The sequence below is a fragment of the Kogia breviceps genome, chromosome 9 (genome assembly GCF_026419965.1).
Source record: "Kogia breviceps isolate mKogBre1 chromosome 9, mKogBre1 haplotype 1, whole genome shotgun sequence".
NCBI classification, from domain to species: Eukaryota; Metazoa; Chordata; class Mammalia; order Artiodactyla; family Physeteridae; genus Kogia; species Kogia breviceps.
In genome coordinates this window covers 49,545,932-49,560,191 of record NC_081318.1, presented here as the reverse complement: position 1 = coordinate 49,560,191, position 14,260 = coordinate 49,545,932, and the positions used below count along the sequence as shown (strand labels likewise).

At 37.2% G+C, this 14,260-nt stretch overlaps 1 protein-coding gene across 1 annotated transcript in view; it reads right to left on the bottom strand.

Moving 5' to 3' along the window:
* SKAP2 (src kinase associated phosphoprotein 2) overlaps window positions 1-14,260 on the bottom strand; it is a 153,678-nt gene that overhangs the window by 18,917 nt on the left and 120,501 nt on the right. Inside the window, exon 10 of the mRNA XM_059073938.2 lies at window positions 2,204-2,281. Coding sequence (XP_058929921.1) covers window positions 2,204-2,281 — 78 coding nt within the window. The remainder of the gene's footprint in view (window positions 1-2,203; window positions 2,282-14,260) is intronic.

Below are 14,260 nucleotides of genomic sequence, written 5' to 3'. Positions count from 1 at the left end.
AAACAGATCACTGAGCAAGAAAAACAGAATTGTTATGAAAGTACAAGCTAAACATTGGAGATATTTACTTTTGCAAAAATGAAAAGATTTTTAAAACACGATGACAATGGGTAAAACACAATAATAAGATAATGGAGAATCTCTCCTTGGTTAGTGTTATAGGTGTAAAAACTATTTTAGAAAGGTAAGCATATTGTATAATGTTCAAAAAAATCAAATGGAATCTTTATTTTTTATATGTAAAAATATATGCAAGCTACATAAGGTTAAACATGAAATAACCTGTAAGAAATACATGCTTAATTTTGTTTTTGCTTACATATTTTACATTAGACTAGTCTGAAAAAAGAACTTTTTTTTTAGTAAAATCAGTCAATGTGAAAAATATAACATTCTTGAGTAAGGTTAGAAGTTCACATCATGTGATGCTCAGCAAGATAGTAATACCCTTGTCAACTCACTGCCCTGCACAGCAAACAAACTTCTAATGTTACCTCTTTGACAGCCTGGGGAGAGCAAAGGTCACTGCTATGCAAAAGCATTAAAACTGTTGCTTGAAAAGAATTTCATGTCACTAAAGATAAGAATTATTGCAGTGCTTTATAGCAATTGTATGAAAAGGTACATCTCCTTATTGCATTCCTTTGAGGAAAAACTGATTTGTTCTTCCTTCCCTCAAAGGCAAAAACTTGGGAGACAGTTGCTTTAAAAGGGTTTTTGAAAAACACAATTGTTTTAAGCCAAAACACTCATATTTGCGGAAAAAAGATTTGTATGTGTCCACCTTCTACACCTGCACAGAAATTAAAAAAAAAGAAAATGACATGCTTTTGGCAGAAGCTTTATGATAATAACAAACGTATGTACTTAAAACTGCCAGTGAGCATCGTCCTCAAGGCTTTGCTCAGCCTTGGTGTTTATAGCTGCATCTAATGACTTGCTCCTCACTTCCCTTCTGAAAAAAGCAAACCCAAACCTTCTGCAGCAACCTGCTCCTGCTTTCCTGTCCAGGTCCGGAAATCAGGCCTCTGTTTCCTTTCTACATGCCACAGTAGGAAGGACTCGGGAAGGCTACTTCCTGAACACACACTGCTTGACCACCCTGCCCCTGACAGCTTGAAAGAGTGATGTATGGACATATCAGAGAGGGGAGGTGACCCCCAACTACAGCTCTTTGCAGGACATGGGATGATATGGCAGACCTTGCCCCAGCTGACATGTGGCTATGAAGAGGTGTAAAGTCCTGATAAGAAGGCAGTCCTTCTCTTCTTTCTGTGTAAAATAATTGCTGGTTTATCAAAACTAACCTCATGCTTGCACTACAGATACGGTTTATCTCCTGCTATTTGGAAATAACAAGAAGCGAGAAAAGTTGCCTTTATCATGTGATTCCGTACACAGCACGTGCAATTATTTTTCCAGTCTTAGTCATAATTAGTACCTGGGGCCATGTGCCAAGTGGAAAGGGATAAGGGGAATATCCTTCCTAGCCTTCCAGGCCACCACTGTCCTTTTCCCATTTTTAAGCTGCTGTCACTGGACTCTGGCATTTCTTACCCAATTCATTTGCTTTCTGTGTTAATCATATGCAATGAAGATATGCATGGCCAACATTTAAACAGGCTGCAGATCAATTAGCGGTCTTAAGTTTATCTGATTTTTATCAAAGAAGACAGAGCTGTGGGTCGATTGTCAGAGCCTGTGTCAAGTTGACCTTTTCAGAGATGTCTACATTGCTAGTCCCCTGGGCAACTTGTTGTCCCCCGTTAGTCTCTGAATGGCAGAAGTCTGTTCTGCTCAAGCACAAAGTATACACAGATGTCTATATTACATTCTTATAGGTTTGACAGCAACTGCATGTTGTATCTATAAACTGTCCTTTAGCAGTGACACTTCCTCAATGATGATAAGCTAATTTATGCAACTAAATCTCCTTTGCACAGAAATGAAAGCTAATTGAGTCGTTACAAAGTAATTCAGAAAGGAATACCTTGTATAAATTGGCTTACTTTATAAATCCTTCTCAAGTGGTTTTCATGCATCCTAAATGGGTCTAAGAAGCTTATCAGCCATAAGAGGTCCAGACCCAAGGAGCCAACCTCGGGGAGCTGAGGACACGTTTTTTAGAGCAGTAAGAAAGTAACGAAAAGGAAAATGAACAAAACCAAAATAAGCTTTCCCAGAAAGCTGCACAACTCATTACCTGTGGTGTGGTGAACACTGTCCTGACTCATCTTCCTTTGCCCCTCCACTTTCAGCGGAGCTCCATCCTCTTCCTCTTCTGTAAATAAACAACATAAATGGGACACTGAAGGCTTTCCTCAAGGAGAAAGACACAGTACTCACCCCATCTTAAGAGCAAAACTAAAAGTGTATAACACATAAATATTCCTTTTCAAAGAATGAAACCACTCAACATTCACATCCCCTTTTCAATAATCTAAAGCTGAACAAAGAAACCTCTAGCTATTCCCAAATAGCAACCTAACCAGTTGGCTTGATAAAATTTAAGGTATGTACTAACGTTTCACATATTGTGTTTTAAACATTCACAGAAACTCATCTGGAATAATCTTAAATCCAGAAAAGCCCTAAAAATGCAGTAAGATGACACCCGGCATTATATGGATTGACCACATTATACTGTGGCATGAGTACCACAGATAAAATCATGGTCCCTAAAACAACAGCAGAGCAAAGAGAAAATGTGTGCTATAAAATACAGTTAACCTAGAAGTCATTTACTGAGCATCAGCTACTTCATGTTTTCTCAATTGATCATCACAGGAAGATACTAGAAGCATCCCCACCCTTCAAGGTAATACCCCCCCAAATTATACTGAGGAACTACTATGTGTCATACACTACAGCAGATGTCAAGACTTCATAGGTAAACCATTTTAAATCCTCATTTTACAGAGAAATAAACTGACTCAAAAAGGTAAAGAAACTTCCAGTGTTTGCTATTCAAACTTAGGTTTATGATTACAAAATCCATGTTCTTTATCCTGCATATATTCATATATCTCTTCATATTATTTCTACACTCTCCTACCACACTCCTTTCCCAAGTTATAGGAAGAAAACTGATGAGATTAAATAAGAAGGGTTTTTAAACAGAGTCAACAGGCTAGTTAATCCTTTTACATCAAAGAAATACTTACTACATGACCATTTGTCCCACCTAAGGATTAATATACAATTTAGAAATATTTAAGGCAGGACATATGAACAAAATGGCATGTCAAGGAAAAACTGGGATCAAAAAGAATCGTAAGGGCTTCCCTGGTGGCGCAGTGGTTGAGAATCCGCCTGCCGATGCAGGAGACACGGGTTCGTGCCCAGGTCCGGGAAGATCCCACATGCCGCGGAGCGGCTGGGCCCGTGAGCCATGGCCTCTGAGCCTGTGCGTCGGGAGCCTGTGCTCCGCAACGGGAGAGGCCACAACAGTGAGAGGCCCGCGTACCACAAAAAAAAAAAAAAAAAAAAAGAATCGTAATTCCAAGAAAATCAAAAACTTTAAAGAAAACTATGCAAAAAATAGAAATACAGTCATTATGACTATTAAATAATTCAACTCATGAATCTTCATTGAACATTAACTACCTGTAAGAGACAGAGGTTCTACCAGAAAGGCAAGGGTAGTAGGAAGCTTCTGCCTTCAGGAACTTACAGCCTAGAGGGGACAGAAGACAGAACCTAAAGGAAAGTGGGATAAGGGGCATAAAACCTGACCTGTGAGGTACAAGGTATTGAAGGAGTGCAGAGGAGAAACCACCCAACTGCGGAAATACCATAAAGGCTCTGAGGGATGGAGAGAATCTGAATAAGGAGAGATGGGAAGGAGGAAATTTCCAGACAAGGAAAGGCATGAACAAAAGAACAAGGCATGAGCATATTCATTTTGGCTAAAGGATGTGGTTCTCTTGGGACTTCCCTGGTGGTCCAGCGGTTAAAACTTTGCCTTCCAATGCAGGGGGTGCTGGTTCGATCTCTGGTCAGGCAGGTAAGATCCCACAGGCCTCACAGCCAAAATACCAAAACATTTTTAAAAACCCAGAAGCAATATTGTAATGAATTCAATAAAGACTTAAAGACTAAAAACGGTCCAGGTCAAAATAAAAAATAAAGGCGGGCGCTGTTCTTGTAGAAGAAGAGCAGGATGGGAGATAATGCTAGTCATTTGGGCAAACTGTTGAAGAGCCGTGAATATCCTGCTATGGACTTCAGACTTTTACATGTTTGCTGAGGAATAAGAGTCCCCCACAATTTCTGAGGCGAGAAAGGGCAGGACTGAAACTGCTTGAGGAATGGCTATCAGATCCCATTGTGCCAGACAGCCTAGATGAGGCATGTGGGGAGAGAGACCACTCCTGGTCTAGCTAAAGGGGAAGTTAGTCCTGAACTGAAGGGGCAGAGGAAATGGAACAGAGATGGTTATGAGAGGGAAAGGAACTAGAATAGACAAACTCTGCCTGACTGGATGTGGAGGGCTACAGGAAAAGAATGAGCAACCAAGGATGACTCAGGTTTTGAGCTTAGTTAACTGAGAAATGGGAACATCATTACTAAAAAGAGAATAGCCAAGATAAGCTACTCAAGGGGTTGTGCTTCTGATATGGGAGATTTAATATACTGGTGGGGCAACCCAGAGGAAATGTCCAGGGGCAACTGGAAAGCTTGGTAGACAGGTCAAGAATGCAGATGTAAATTTAGAAGTCTCACGCAAATTTTAAAGTGGTGATTAATAAAAACCAGCATTTAAATCAAGCTTGACAGTTACTGTACTTACAAGATAATTATAACTGTTTCAAATTTTTGTAACTCAATTCAAACAAAAGAATGAAAGCTCCCATATAAGGAACAGCTGGAAATCACTGGCACTTTATACACATTAAGTTAAACATAATATTGGCAATTTAATATAGTTCAGTCAAATAGTAAAGAATACATAGAAGACTTAATAAAAAGTCTAATACTAAATGCTGTCTCTTTTCTCTTCAACAATTATCTCACTTATGTTAAACCTCAAGGACTAGTTATCATAAATTGGGTCAATAGGGTGTTTTCATACAAATTTTAAAGGTATTAGGGACATTTACCATCATTTAGTCCAAGCTACTCATTTTACAAAACATTAATTTTTTTTGAGGTGAAGGAGAAAGCTTTCTTTACTTTTCATACTTTCTCTTTCCCCAGCACTCCCTCTCTTCCAATTTGGTCACAAATTTTTTTTTTTTTTTTTTTTTTTTTTTTTTTTTTTTTTTTTTTTTTTTTTTTTGCGTTATGCGGACCTCTCACTGTTGTGGCCTCTCCCGTTGCGGAGCACAGGCTCCGGACGCGCAGGCCCAGCGGCCATGGCTCACGGGCTTAGTTGCTCCTCGGCATGTGGGATCTTCCCGGACCAGGGCACGAACCCGTGTCTCCTGCATCGGCAGGCGGATTCTCAACCACTGCGCCACCAGGGAAGCCCCAAGATATCATAAAAACTATTAATAATTATAAGAATTAAGTGGGAAAAACTCCATTCGTGGCAAAGTTGTCAATGAATTTAGAATTTATTATTTTATTAAAATTTAAGTACCTATTATATGGACAATGTATTCTTAAACTATCAGAATGACATTAAAAATATTTACTGTGAAGTATCCAAATTGAAATCCATGTGAGATGCTTAATAAGAAGTATTTTAGAGGATAAGATGCTCATTAAAAACACTTCCTTTCTCCTTTTCAAACCTAGAACTGCTATCTTTAGGTCAAAACCTTCTGTGTTTCAAATATCAATTTTTCTTAACACTAGTAAAACAACCCATTTTATCTTGGGCTAACAGTACAAACAGCTTCCATATAAAAGACAACAAAATCAAATTTGCTGTGTGCTTTTTTAATCTTAGGAAGAAAAGAACTCAACCTGAATATTGAATAGACTCTGGTACAAGGGAGATGTTCAATAAATACTAAGTGAACAAATGGATTCCAAAATCATGAAAATAAATCCTACTGCTATATTCATTTACTAACAGAGCAAACCTCTCCACATCATTCAAAAAATATATAAGGACAAGTGACCAAAATTCTAGGCAATAATCACCTTCACAATATATTAGAAACATACATGTTGTTTTATTTAGGTTTATTATTAAACATATTTTATTTGGGGGTTGAGGCATGATGTCATTATACGATACTAATTAATACCTCAAATAGTCAATGTGTGTGGGTTAATATATTCCATTCAACATTTTAATAACAGTAAACAAAAACAGCTCAGCTATGCAGTGAAATCCATCAAACCATACAGATGGTTATAAGGTTTTCATTATGTGGTTTCCATAGCAATCATATTGCAAATCTGGAAGCTTCTTGCAAACAAGCAGCTTGTATTTACATGCCTCTCAGCTGCAGCACAAAACTCTTCAACATGTGAAGTTATTATTCCAATCACACATTGTTAGGAGAAACATCAGGAGATTTTCTTTTTGATCATACAAGATGAAAATAACAATAAAGTGAACTAATTGCAGAAGATAACTCAAGCATAATTATACATTTACTAAACTAACCAATGAGTATTAAAAATGTTCTTATAGTCATCGAAAGGTTTTTAACATTAAACCCTGTCAAAAATATGAGACCTCCAGGAACAACCAGACCCTAGAGAATCTAAAAGCTTGAACTCTACTTTCACTCTTTTTTGGATACATATTAAGCCTTTTTTTCTGAGTTGAGCAAAGAGAAAAAGAATAGCAGAAAATTGAGTCTTCCCAAATATTTTTAGAAGGACTACCATTTGAGGAAATGCTTCCTGTGGGAAAAGTCAAGACCTTTCTTTTTCCCTGCTAGATTAATCAATTTAATTTACAAATTGATCCAGTTCCATAACAGATGGATTATTACCCTAATAAGGATCAAAGATCTGTCTAGCTATGCAGTCTTTACAAAATGGCTATTTCTGACTTACTAACATTCTTTTTTAAGGATAAATAACCAAAAACAGAAAAGTGATAAGCAACTGACATGTGTAGCTGACACTGCTTGGAAAAGGCTAAAGACAATTTGTTAGCACCAAAACAGGAGGTGTGATGTTCACATCATGGCTGAGGACTGATATTATCATCTCTTCCAGGGAAAAGAGGACGACAACACAAGAAAATCCTTGACTCACACGATGATTACCTTTCTCACTAAACACCTTCAGAAAACAGCTCTCCTGAATTACAACGTAATTTTTAAAAGAATAAAACACAGAATCAAAAGTTATGCTCTGAAATAAATCTTGGGTTTAGATCTCTACCTGCCCAGGCTTCATCTGATTATGAGACTATATATTTATCTCAAGAACCGTTAATATGTATTGCTTCAATGTTCACACTATATGCATTTATATCCATTATGTAACTAAATCCTCATAACAATTCTATGAGGTAATAACAGGAACTTTTTTCCTCTTTATGGATGCAAAAGTGACATTTACAGAGCTTGAATAACTTGTCCAGGTTCACACAGCCAGTGAGAGCAAGAGCTGGGATTTAAACTTTCACATCTGTCACTGAAGCCCCAGCTCTAAGCCATGGTGCCATTTCCTTGATTTTCAGTTTACAGATACAGTTTTTGCTAAAATTTCACGTGAATATTGGCTGTTTGTGGACTTGGAAAACATTTTCACCTAAGTGGGTAGGTTCTATCCTACCATAGCACTGTATTTGAGGTACATCTTAGGTTAAGCAATCCTTTCAGCGATGATTTAGAAACAGAATTTCACGTCTGGCTGTCCCAAACGTGCATCTTCTCCTCTCTATTCTCCACTTCTCCTTCCCCACCTTTAATGTTCTACACACTCAACTGCCCCTAAAGCCAGCACACAGTATTTGGTAGTTTGTAAAGGTCTCTAATGCAACACATAATTGAAAATGGATTTATTTCTGAGGCCAGTCAGCTTTACCTTCTCACTTTATTTCAATAAGGAAAAAACATGGCTAAATGTAGATGGTAAAGAGGAGCCTTTCTACACACAAAGAGCTGAAAGAGGTTCACCTACATTTCAGAACCACCAGCTATCCTGCACACTTCATCAAGGGTTCATGCTCCAGGGAGTTGCAAGCAAGATACCCCTGAGTAGGAGGAGATAGAACAGATGGGATGGGGAACTGAAGATGCCCCCAGCTAGTCCTATAGCAGTAAGATGAAGAAGAGGGAGAGACACAGCAAGGATGTATACAAACAGCACCTCACCTCCTCTTCTCTCTCAACACCTGGGGCAAGCTCTGAAGCTGGTGGAAGGGTTAGAGAAGTGGAAGAGTAAAGTCAAAGGGATATGGCTGAGGGAATTCAAGATTATGACAAGGAAGAAAAGTGAGCTCCTTAAGGGCCTATAAACGCTGGACTACTGGGAACTTAAAATATGGCACTTCTAAAGGTTTCTTCTATCTATTTAATAGCCTGACATATAGTTTATAGCAATAAAAGATATATTTTTATAAAGACACAAGCATGTACCTTTTAGTATTATGCTAACTTCAAAATGAAAAGAAAGATAAAGATGCCTGAAATGGCAGTCATGTTTACTCTCCTGGAAATTAGGCAAACTGAGTCCTGTTGTTAAAGGTCTAGTTACTCATGCAACCTTGACACTGTTTCTAATTCTCAGTGTCTTCTCTGTAAAGCAGAAAGAATAATGTCTATCCCATAGCACTTTGAACAGGATTTGGAGAGGACAATGAGATAATCAGATTTCTCAGGGGAAAAAAAAAAAAGCACAATTAGCATGCAGTATCAAGTTCACTACCTGAGGAGCTGGGTGTTTTGCAACAACTTATTAATTTAGCAACCGAGAAGGTTAATGTGATATAAAAGGCAATATAATAAGCAATAGTTGTTCAATCATACAAGCTAATTTTCAACCTGGACATTCTATTCTTATAGGGTTTAATATGAAAAGGTTATCACTGCAAAAGGAAATGCCTTTAGAGCACAGTGAATTTCTGTATTATAACATTAAAATTCATAATTTATACACAAACATGAAAATGCAAAAATAATTATCTTTCACAGACACTAAACTTGTTAACATCATGGTTGGGATGTTGGGAAAAAACTCAAATTCAAGCAAGGATCTCATTTGACAGAATTGGGAGAAATCTTAGAAGGGAAAGACACCTTAGCTATCATCCAGTTCAACTTCCTTCTTTCATTAAAGGGGAACTGAACTGGGGTTGAATGACTGGACCAAGGTCATGGCACTTCCACCCTGCTCTTCTCTCCCTGCACTGCCTTCTATGCAACATGCACTGCAGACATTTCTGCTGCTCTAGATGTACTTCTCTATTCAGCAACAGGAGCAGTCTTACATACACTTGATCAGCTACAGGCAACGATGGCAGGCAAAGAAAGCACATAGGTTAAAAATAAGGTTTTACTAGGCCAGATTCCATCAGTCAGAAGCAACTGTGAGTCTGCAAATGATCCCACTCCTAAAGAATACTAGACATGGGGAAATTATGAAATGTGACTCCGCCTTGTCCCAGTGTATTCTAGTCAGTGTATGCTATAATATGACATTCTTCTAACTATTTCACGAAGCTCAAATTCTCAGCTTTTTAATTAAAGTGTATAATAAATTTTGTAATATTAACATTTACATCCAAATTAAATTATTTCTCAGTTATAGTAACCTCTACCTGGCTCTGGATTTCTGGTACAATTATACTTGGCTACATGTAAGTTCTTTTTTTAATTTAAATTAAACTTTTTTCTTATTATTCTTGTTACAAAAGCAGTATCTGCTCATTGCTGGAAGCCAGAAAACAGAGATAAGCAAAAAAGAAAAAAAATTTTCAGTCACAGAAGACCTATCCATGAACACTATTAACATCTCCTTCTAGAAAACCCTTATTCAGTTTCTGGATTTTCTTTATTCTCATTTTTAATAAGAATATCCCAAATGTATATGTATTTCATTGTAAACTATTTTGAATCCATCCCATTTTTAGAAAGTAAAATATTTCATCTTAACTTAGATTTTGGTTTAAGTTTCATTCTGTAAAAAATACTATCTAATATACATAAGTTGGTGATAAGATCATTTAATTGTAACATGGCTGTTTTATGAGGAATTGTCTACCATAGCCTTAGGAAAAAGGCAGATCTACGAATGCAGAGCTCATTTGTTACAGGCTTTGACTCTGTTTCCGATGCCTGCTTATGCAAATACACTCAACCTCTTCACATGCGGTGCACCTTAACCTCATTTTCAAGAGTCCAAGAAAGAAAAATCACAGGCCCCTAAGAGGAACCATCACCCATTTGACTTATTGGTTCTATAATCCCTTATACCAGCAGTGGTTTCCAAGACCCTTTCAGGGCATAGAGGGTCTATGAGGTCAAAACTATTTTCATAATAAAATTTAAGATATTTGCCTTTTTCATTGTGTTAACATTTGCACTGATGCTGTAGAGCAATGACGGGTAAACTGCTGACACCTCAGCATAAACCAGCACAGAGGCACCAAACTGTCACTGTATTCTTCACTACCCTGCAGTAGCATTAAAAACAAACAAGCCAGTTTCACCTAAGAGTGTACTTGATGACAAATTATTATTTTCATTTAATCAACCTTGAATACCTGTCTCTTTAATATTCTGTGAGACAAAATCAGAAGAATGCATAAAGCATAGCCACTGCAGCTCCAGGTGTGTGGGAGATTGAGTGGTAAACTGAACTAGCTGCTTTTTTCATGGAACACCATTTTTACTCGAAAGAATGACTGACAAACTATGGTCACTCAGACTTAAGAATCTGGCAGACATTTTCTCAAAAATGAATTAAGTGAACTTGTTATTTTAACAAAAACAACTGACATTTATTGCCCATGATAAAATTTGAGCTTTCAAGCGAAAATTAGAATTTTAGAAACTTAATCTTAGGATATAAGCTTGATAACTCCTCAGCATTTAAGGACTTTTCTAATGAGATCAGTGGTGATATTAATGAATGTGATGTTTTAATTGTACCATAACTGTGTCAATATTTAGAAGTTCTACATAATGTAATGAACTAATATTTTCCAACTGACCAATGCATGATGTTACAAAAGCATGCATGGGTAAAAGATCCATTCAAAGTACAAGACGGTCTTCTGAATTTTGCTGTAATACTGTATGGAAAGTTCATTGATATGGTTTTGGATTCCACACTGCAACTAGCCTTTAACTAACACTTGTCAAGTTTGGGTACCATATCAAAGAAGAATACCCAGCATTACCTGCAAGGATGATTAAAATACTTCCTTTTCCTCTTAGTACTTATCTGTATGAGGCTGGATTTTCTTCACATGCTGACTGTACTTAAATTAAACAACATATAACAACAGAGTAAAGGCAGAAGCAGATATGAGAGTCTAAATGTCTCCTATTAAGATACACATTCAAGAGATCTGCAAATATGTAAACCATGCCACTCCTCACTCATATTTTGGGAAAATATATCTATTTTGCCAAAAATAAATGTTATTTATGTTCACATGTAGTGGGCTTATCATTGTGACTTTTAAATTAATTAATATTTTTAATATTTCTCAGTTTTAATTTCTAACACACTAAATATTAAGAGGCATAACCCACATAAACAAAAGAGTCCTCAATAATTGGGAGTCCTCAATAATTCTTAAGATTGAAAAGGGCTCCTGATTGCAGAGGGCCTGGGTTCAATCCCTGGTCAGGGAACTAAGATGCCACAGGCTGTGTGGGAGAGCCAAGAAACAAAAAAACCCACCACCACAACAAACAAACAAACAAACAAAAATCCCAGACAAACAGAAACGGCCTCCTGGGATTAAAAAGTGTGAGAATTGCTGCCCTGTACTTTCTAGGGTAGTTTTAATTAAAAATCTAAATATTGTTGATCCACAACATGAAAAAACTGTTATCTTGCTAACCCAGAACACTGCTTGATAATTATTTTATATTCCCAAAGCACACAATCTGAGGATTGAATCAAATTACTGTTGACTCATTGAGCTGTTGACCAAAATCCCATGTTCTTCCCATTTTTTGTGGTGCAAAGTCTTTCCTTTCTCATACTTGGGCAATTAGATTTTTGGGGCAAGTGTGATATTCTATCATACTTCATCCTGTTAGATTTGATCCACGATTTTGGTCTATTGAGAGCATACCCTGTATATATCTACCCAAGGCATTCATGAACATGACAGTATGATAATTCTGAGAACTAAGCCCTAAGGTGATCACAAAATCAATTGGTCAACACCCTTTGGGCACTGCTGTATAGTCAGTTATCCAGTGGTCTTTATATCTATAAATATTTCATAAGAAATCTGGCCAAATGTCTCACTGAAGGTATTGTCTTTGTTATATGTCTGTCATTTCCTTGAACCCATGTTGAGTTCTACTCTTGAATCATTATTTCATCTTCTTTTTTTTTTTTTTTTTTTTTGTTTGTTTGTTTGTTTGTTGTTTTTTGTGGTTCACGGGCCTCTCACTGTTGTGGCCTCTCCCGCTGCGGAGCACAGGCTCCGGACGCACAGGCTCAGCGGCCACGGCTCACGGGCCCAGCCGCTCCGCGACATGTGGGATCTTCCCGGACCGGGGCACGAACCCGTGTTCCCTGCATCGGCAGGCGGACTCCCAACCACTGCGCCACCAGGGAAGCCCTATTTCATCTTTTATGGCATAAAAGACTCTTGGACACCTTATTTTAGTAGTTTCTCTGGAGTCCACTTCAAACTATTACCTGGGTCAGAAGACAAATTAAATTCTACTCATCCTGAGGACAGGGCTCAAATGTCCCCCAACTTAGGATGTTTTTCCCAAATCCCTCCAAGCAGCTGGCCACTCCCCCCTTTCTGCTCTCACAGCCTTAGTTAGTACAGAGTATTATAAATATTTGTCTACTAGTCTACTTACCTCCAAGTGTGAACTCCCCAAGGGTATAGTTACATTACAACAGCCTAACATGGGGGGGTTAGAACAAAAAAACTGTTTTCCATGAAAATCTGCTGAATAAAAACTAAACGGATTTGGGTTAGCTAAGTATTCCATTAGAACCTCTTTGCCCATCCTGGGCTTCTGTTACCTCTTACCAATCTTATCAGTTGGAGGATAATTCTTGACAGAAGGGAGCAAATAAAGTAAAAACTAAATTGTTTTCTTTGAATTATTGCCCTTAATAATTTTAAAAACAAATAAAACCAGATAGCAATTATATACCTTTTGTTGTCTTTAGCATAATTTATAAATTTCAGCTATTTTCATATTTTCTTTGGTTATTTGGCCATTTCAATGGCTAATATATGTCTCTTTAAAAGTTACATTCATTGGATAGATTCTGGCACAATGATATATTTTAGTTTCTCTCCTTTTTTTTTCCCCATTGAGATCCTTTGATATTAAATGGCATTTTAAAACACTTGTCTTTAATACCATACATTGTGCCTATTCTCTCTCTGAGTTTTCTGAAATCTGCCTTCCTGAAGTCTAGGCAAACATGTCTGGCGGAGGCCAGTTTTTTTTCCTCACTGGCTATGATGGATTCTAAGATGACAACTGCTTTTGTCTAATTTTTTCCACAATTAAATCTGGGTATAGCAGCAGTTTCCCTATTTATTTCCTATGTCCTTCAGTCTCACTCATTTTTTAATATGCTACTTCCACACTTAAACTATATCAAATAGTAGAAAGAAAGAGAGGCAATGGTAATGACTGTTTATTGCTTTTCTGGCCTCTCCATATTCTCAGTGTCAGTTACTTAGTTGAATATTCCTTGTTGCTAAATATTAAAAAAAAAACCTAACTATCCTGATCCCTGGCTCTGTGTGTCCCATACATAAGAAGCTGAGAGGGTGGGAAGAGAGTCACTCTCAATACCTCCGTCCTTTGTCTTCAAATATCACTTGCCTTTTAAACTTCTAAATATAGGCATACTTCACTAAATAATACTAAGTAATAATATAATTAATAAAATCAATCATAATGGAATCAGAAATTAATCCCATATTAATCCCAAAAGATACAATGGAACTACAGAAATGCAAATAAAATTCATATTCCTGAAGTTCACATTATCCTCTTTCACCAGCTGTATAAACTTAGACAAGCTAATTAAACTCTCTGAGCCTCGATTTTCAATCTGGAAAACAGAAATAAAAAATCTACTTTAGATAATTATTGTGAGAATGAAAAAGTTGAATGCCCAGTGCATAGAAGATTTTTAACAACAGTGATTATCATGATAATCTAAGAAT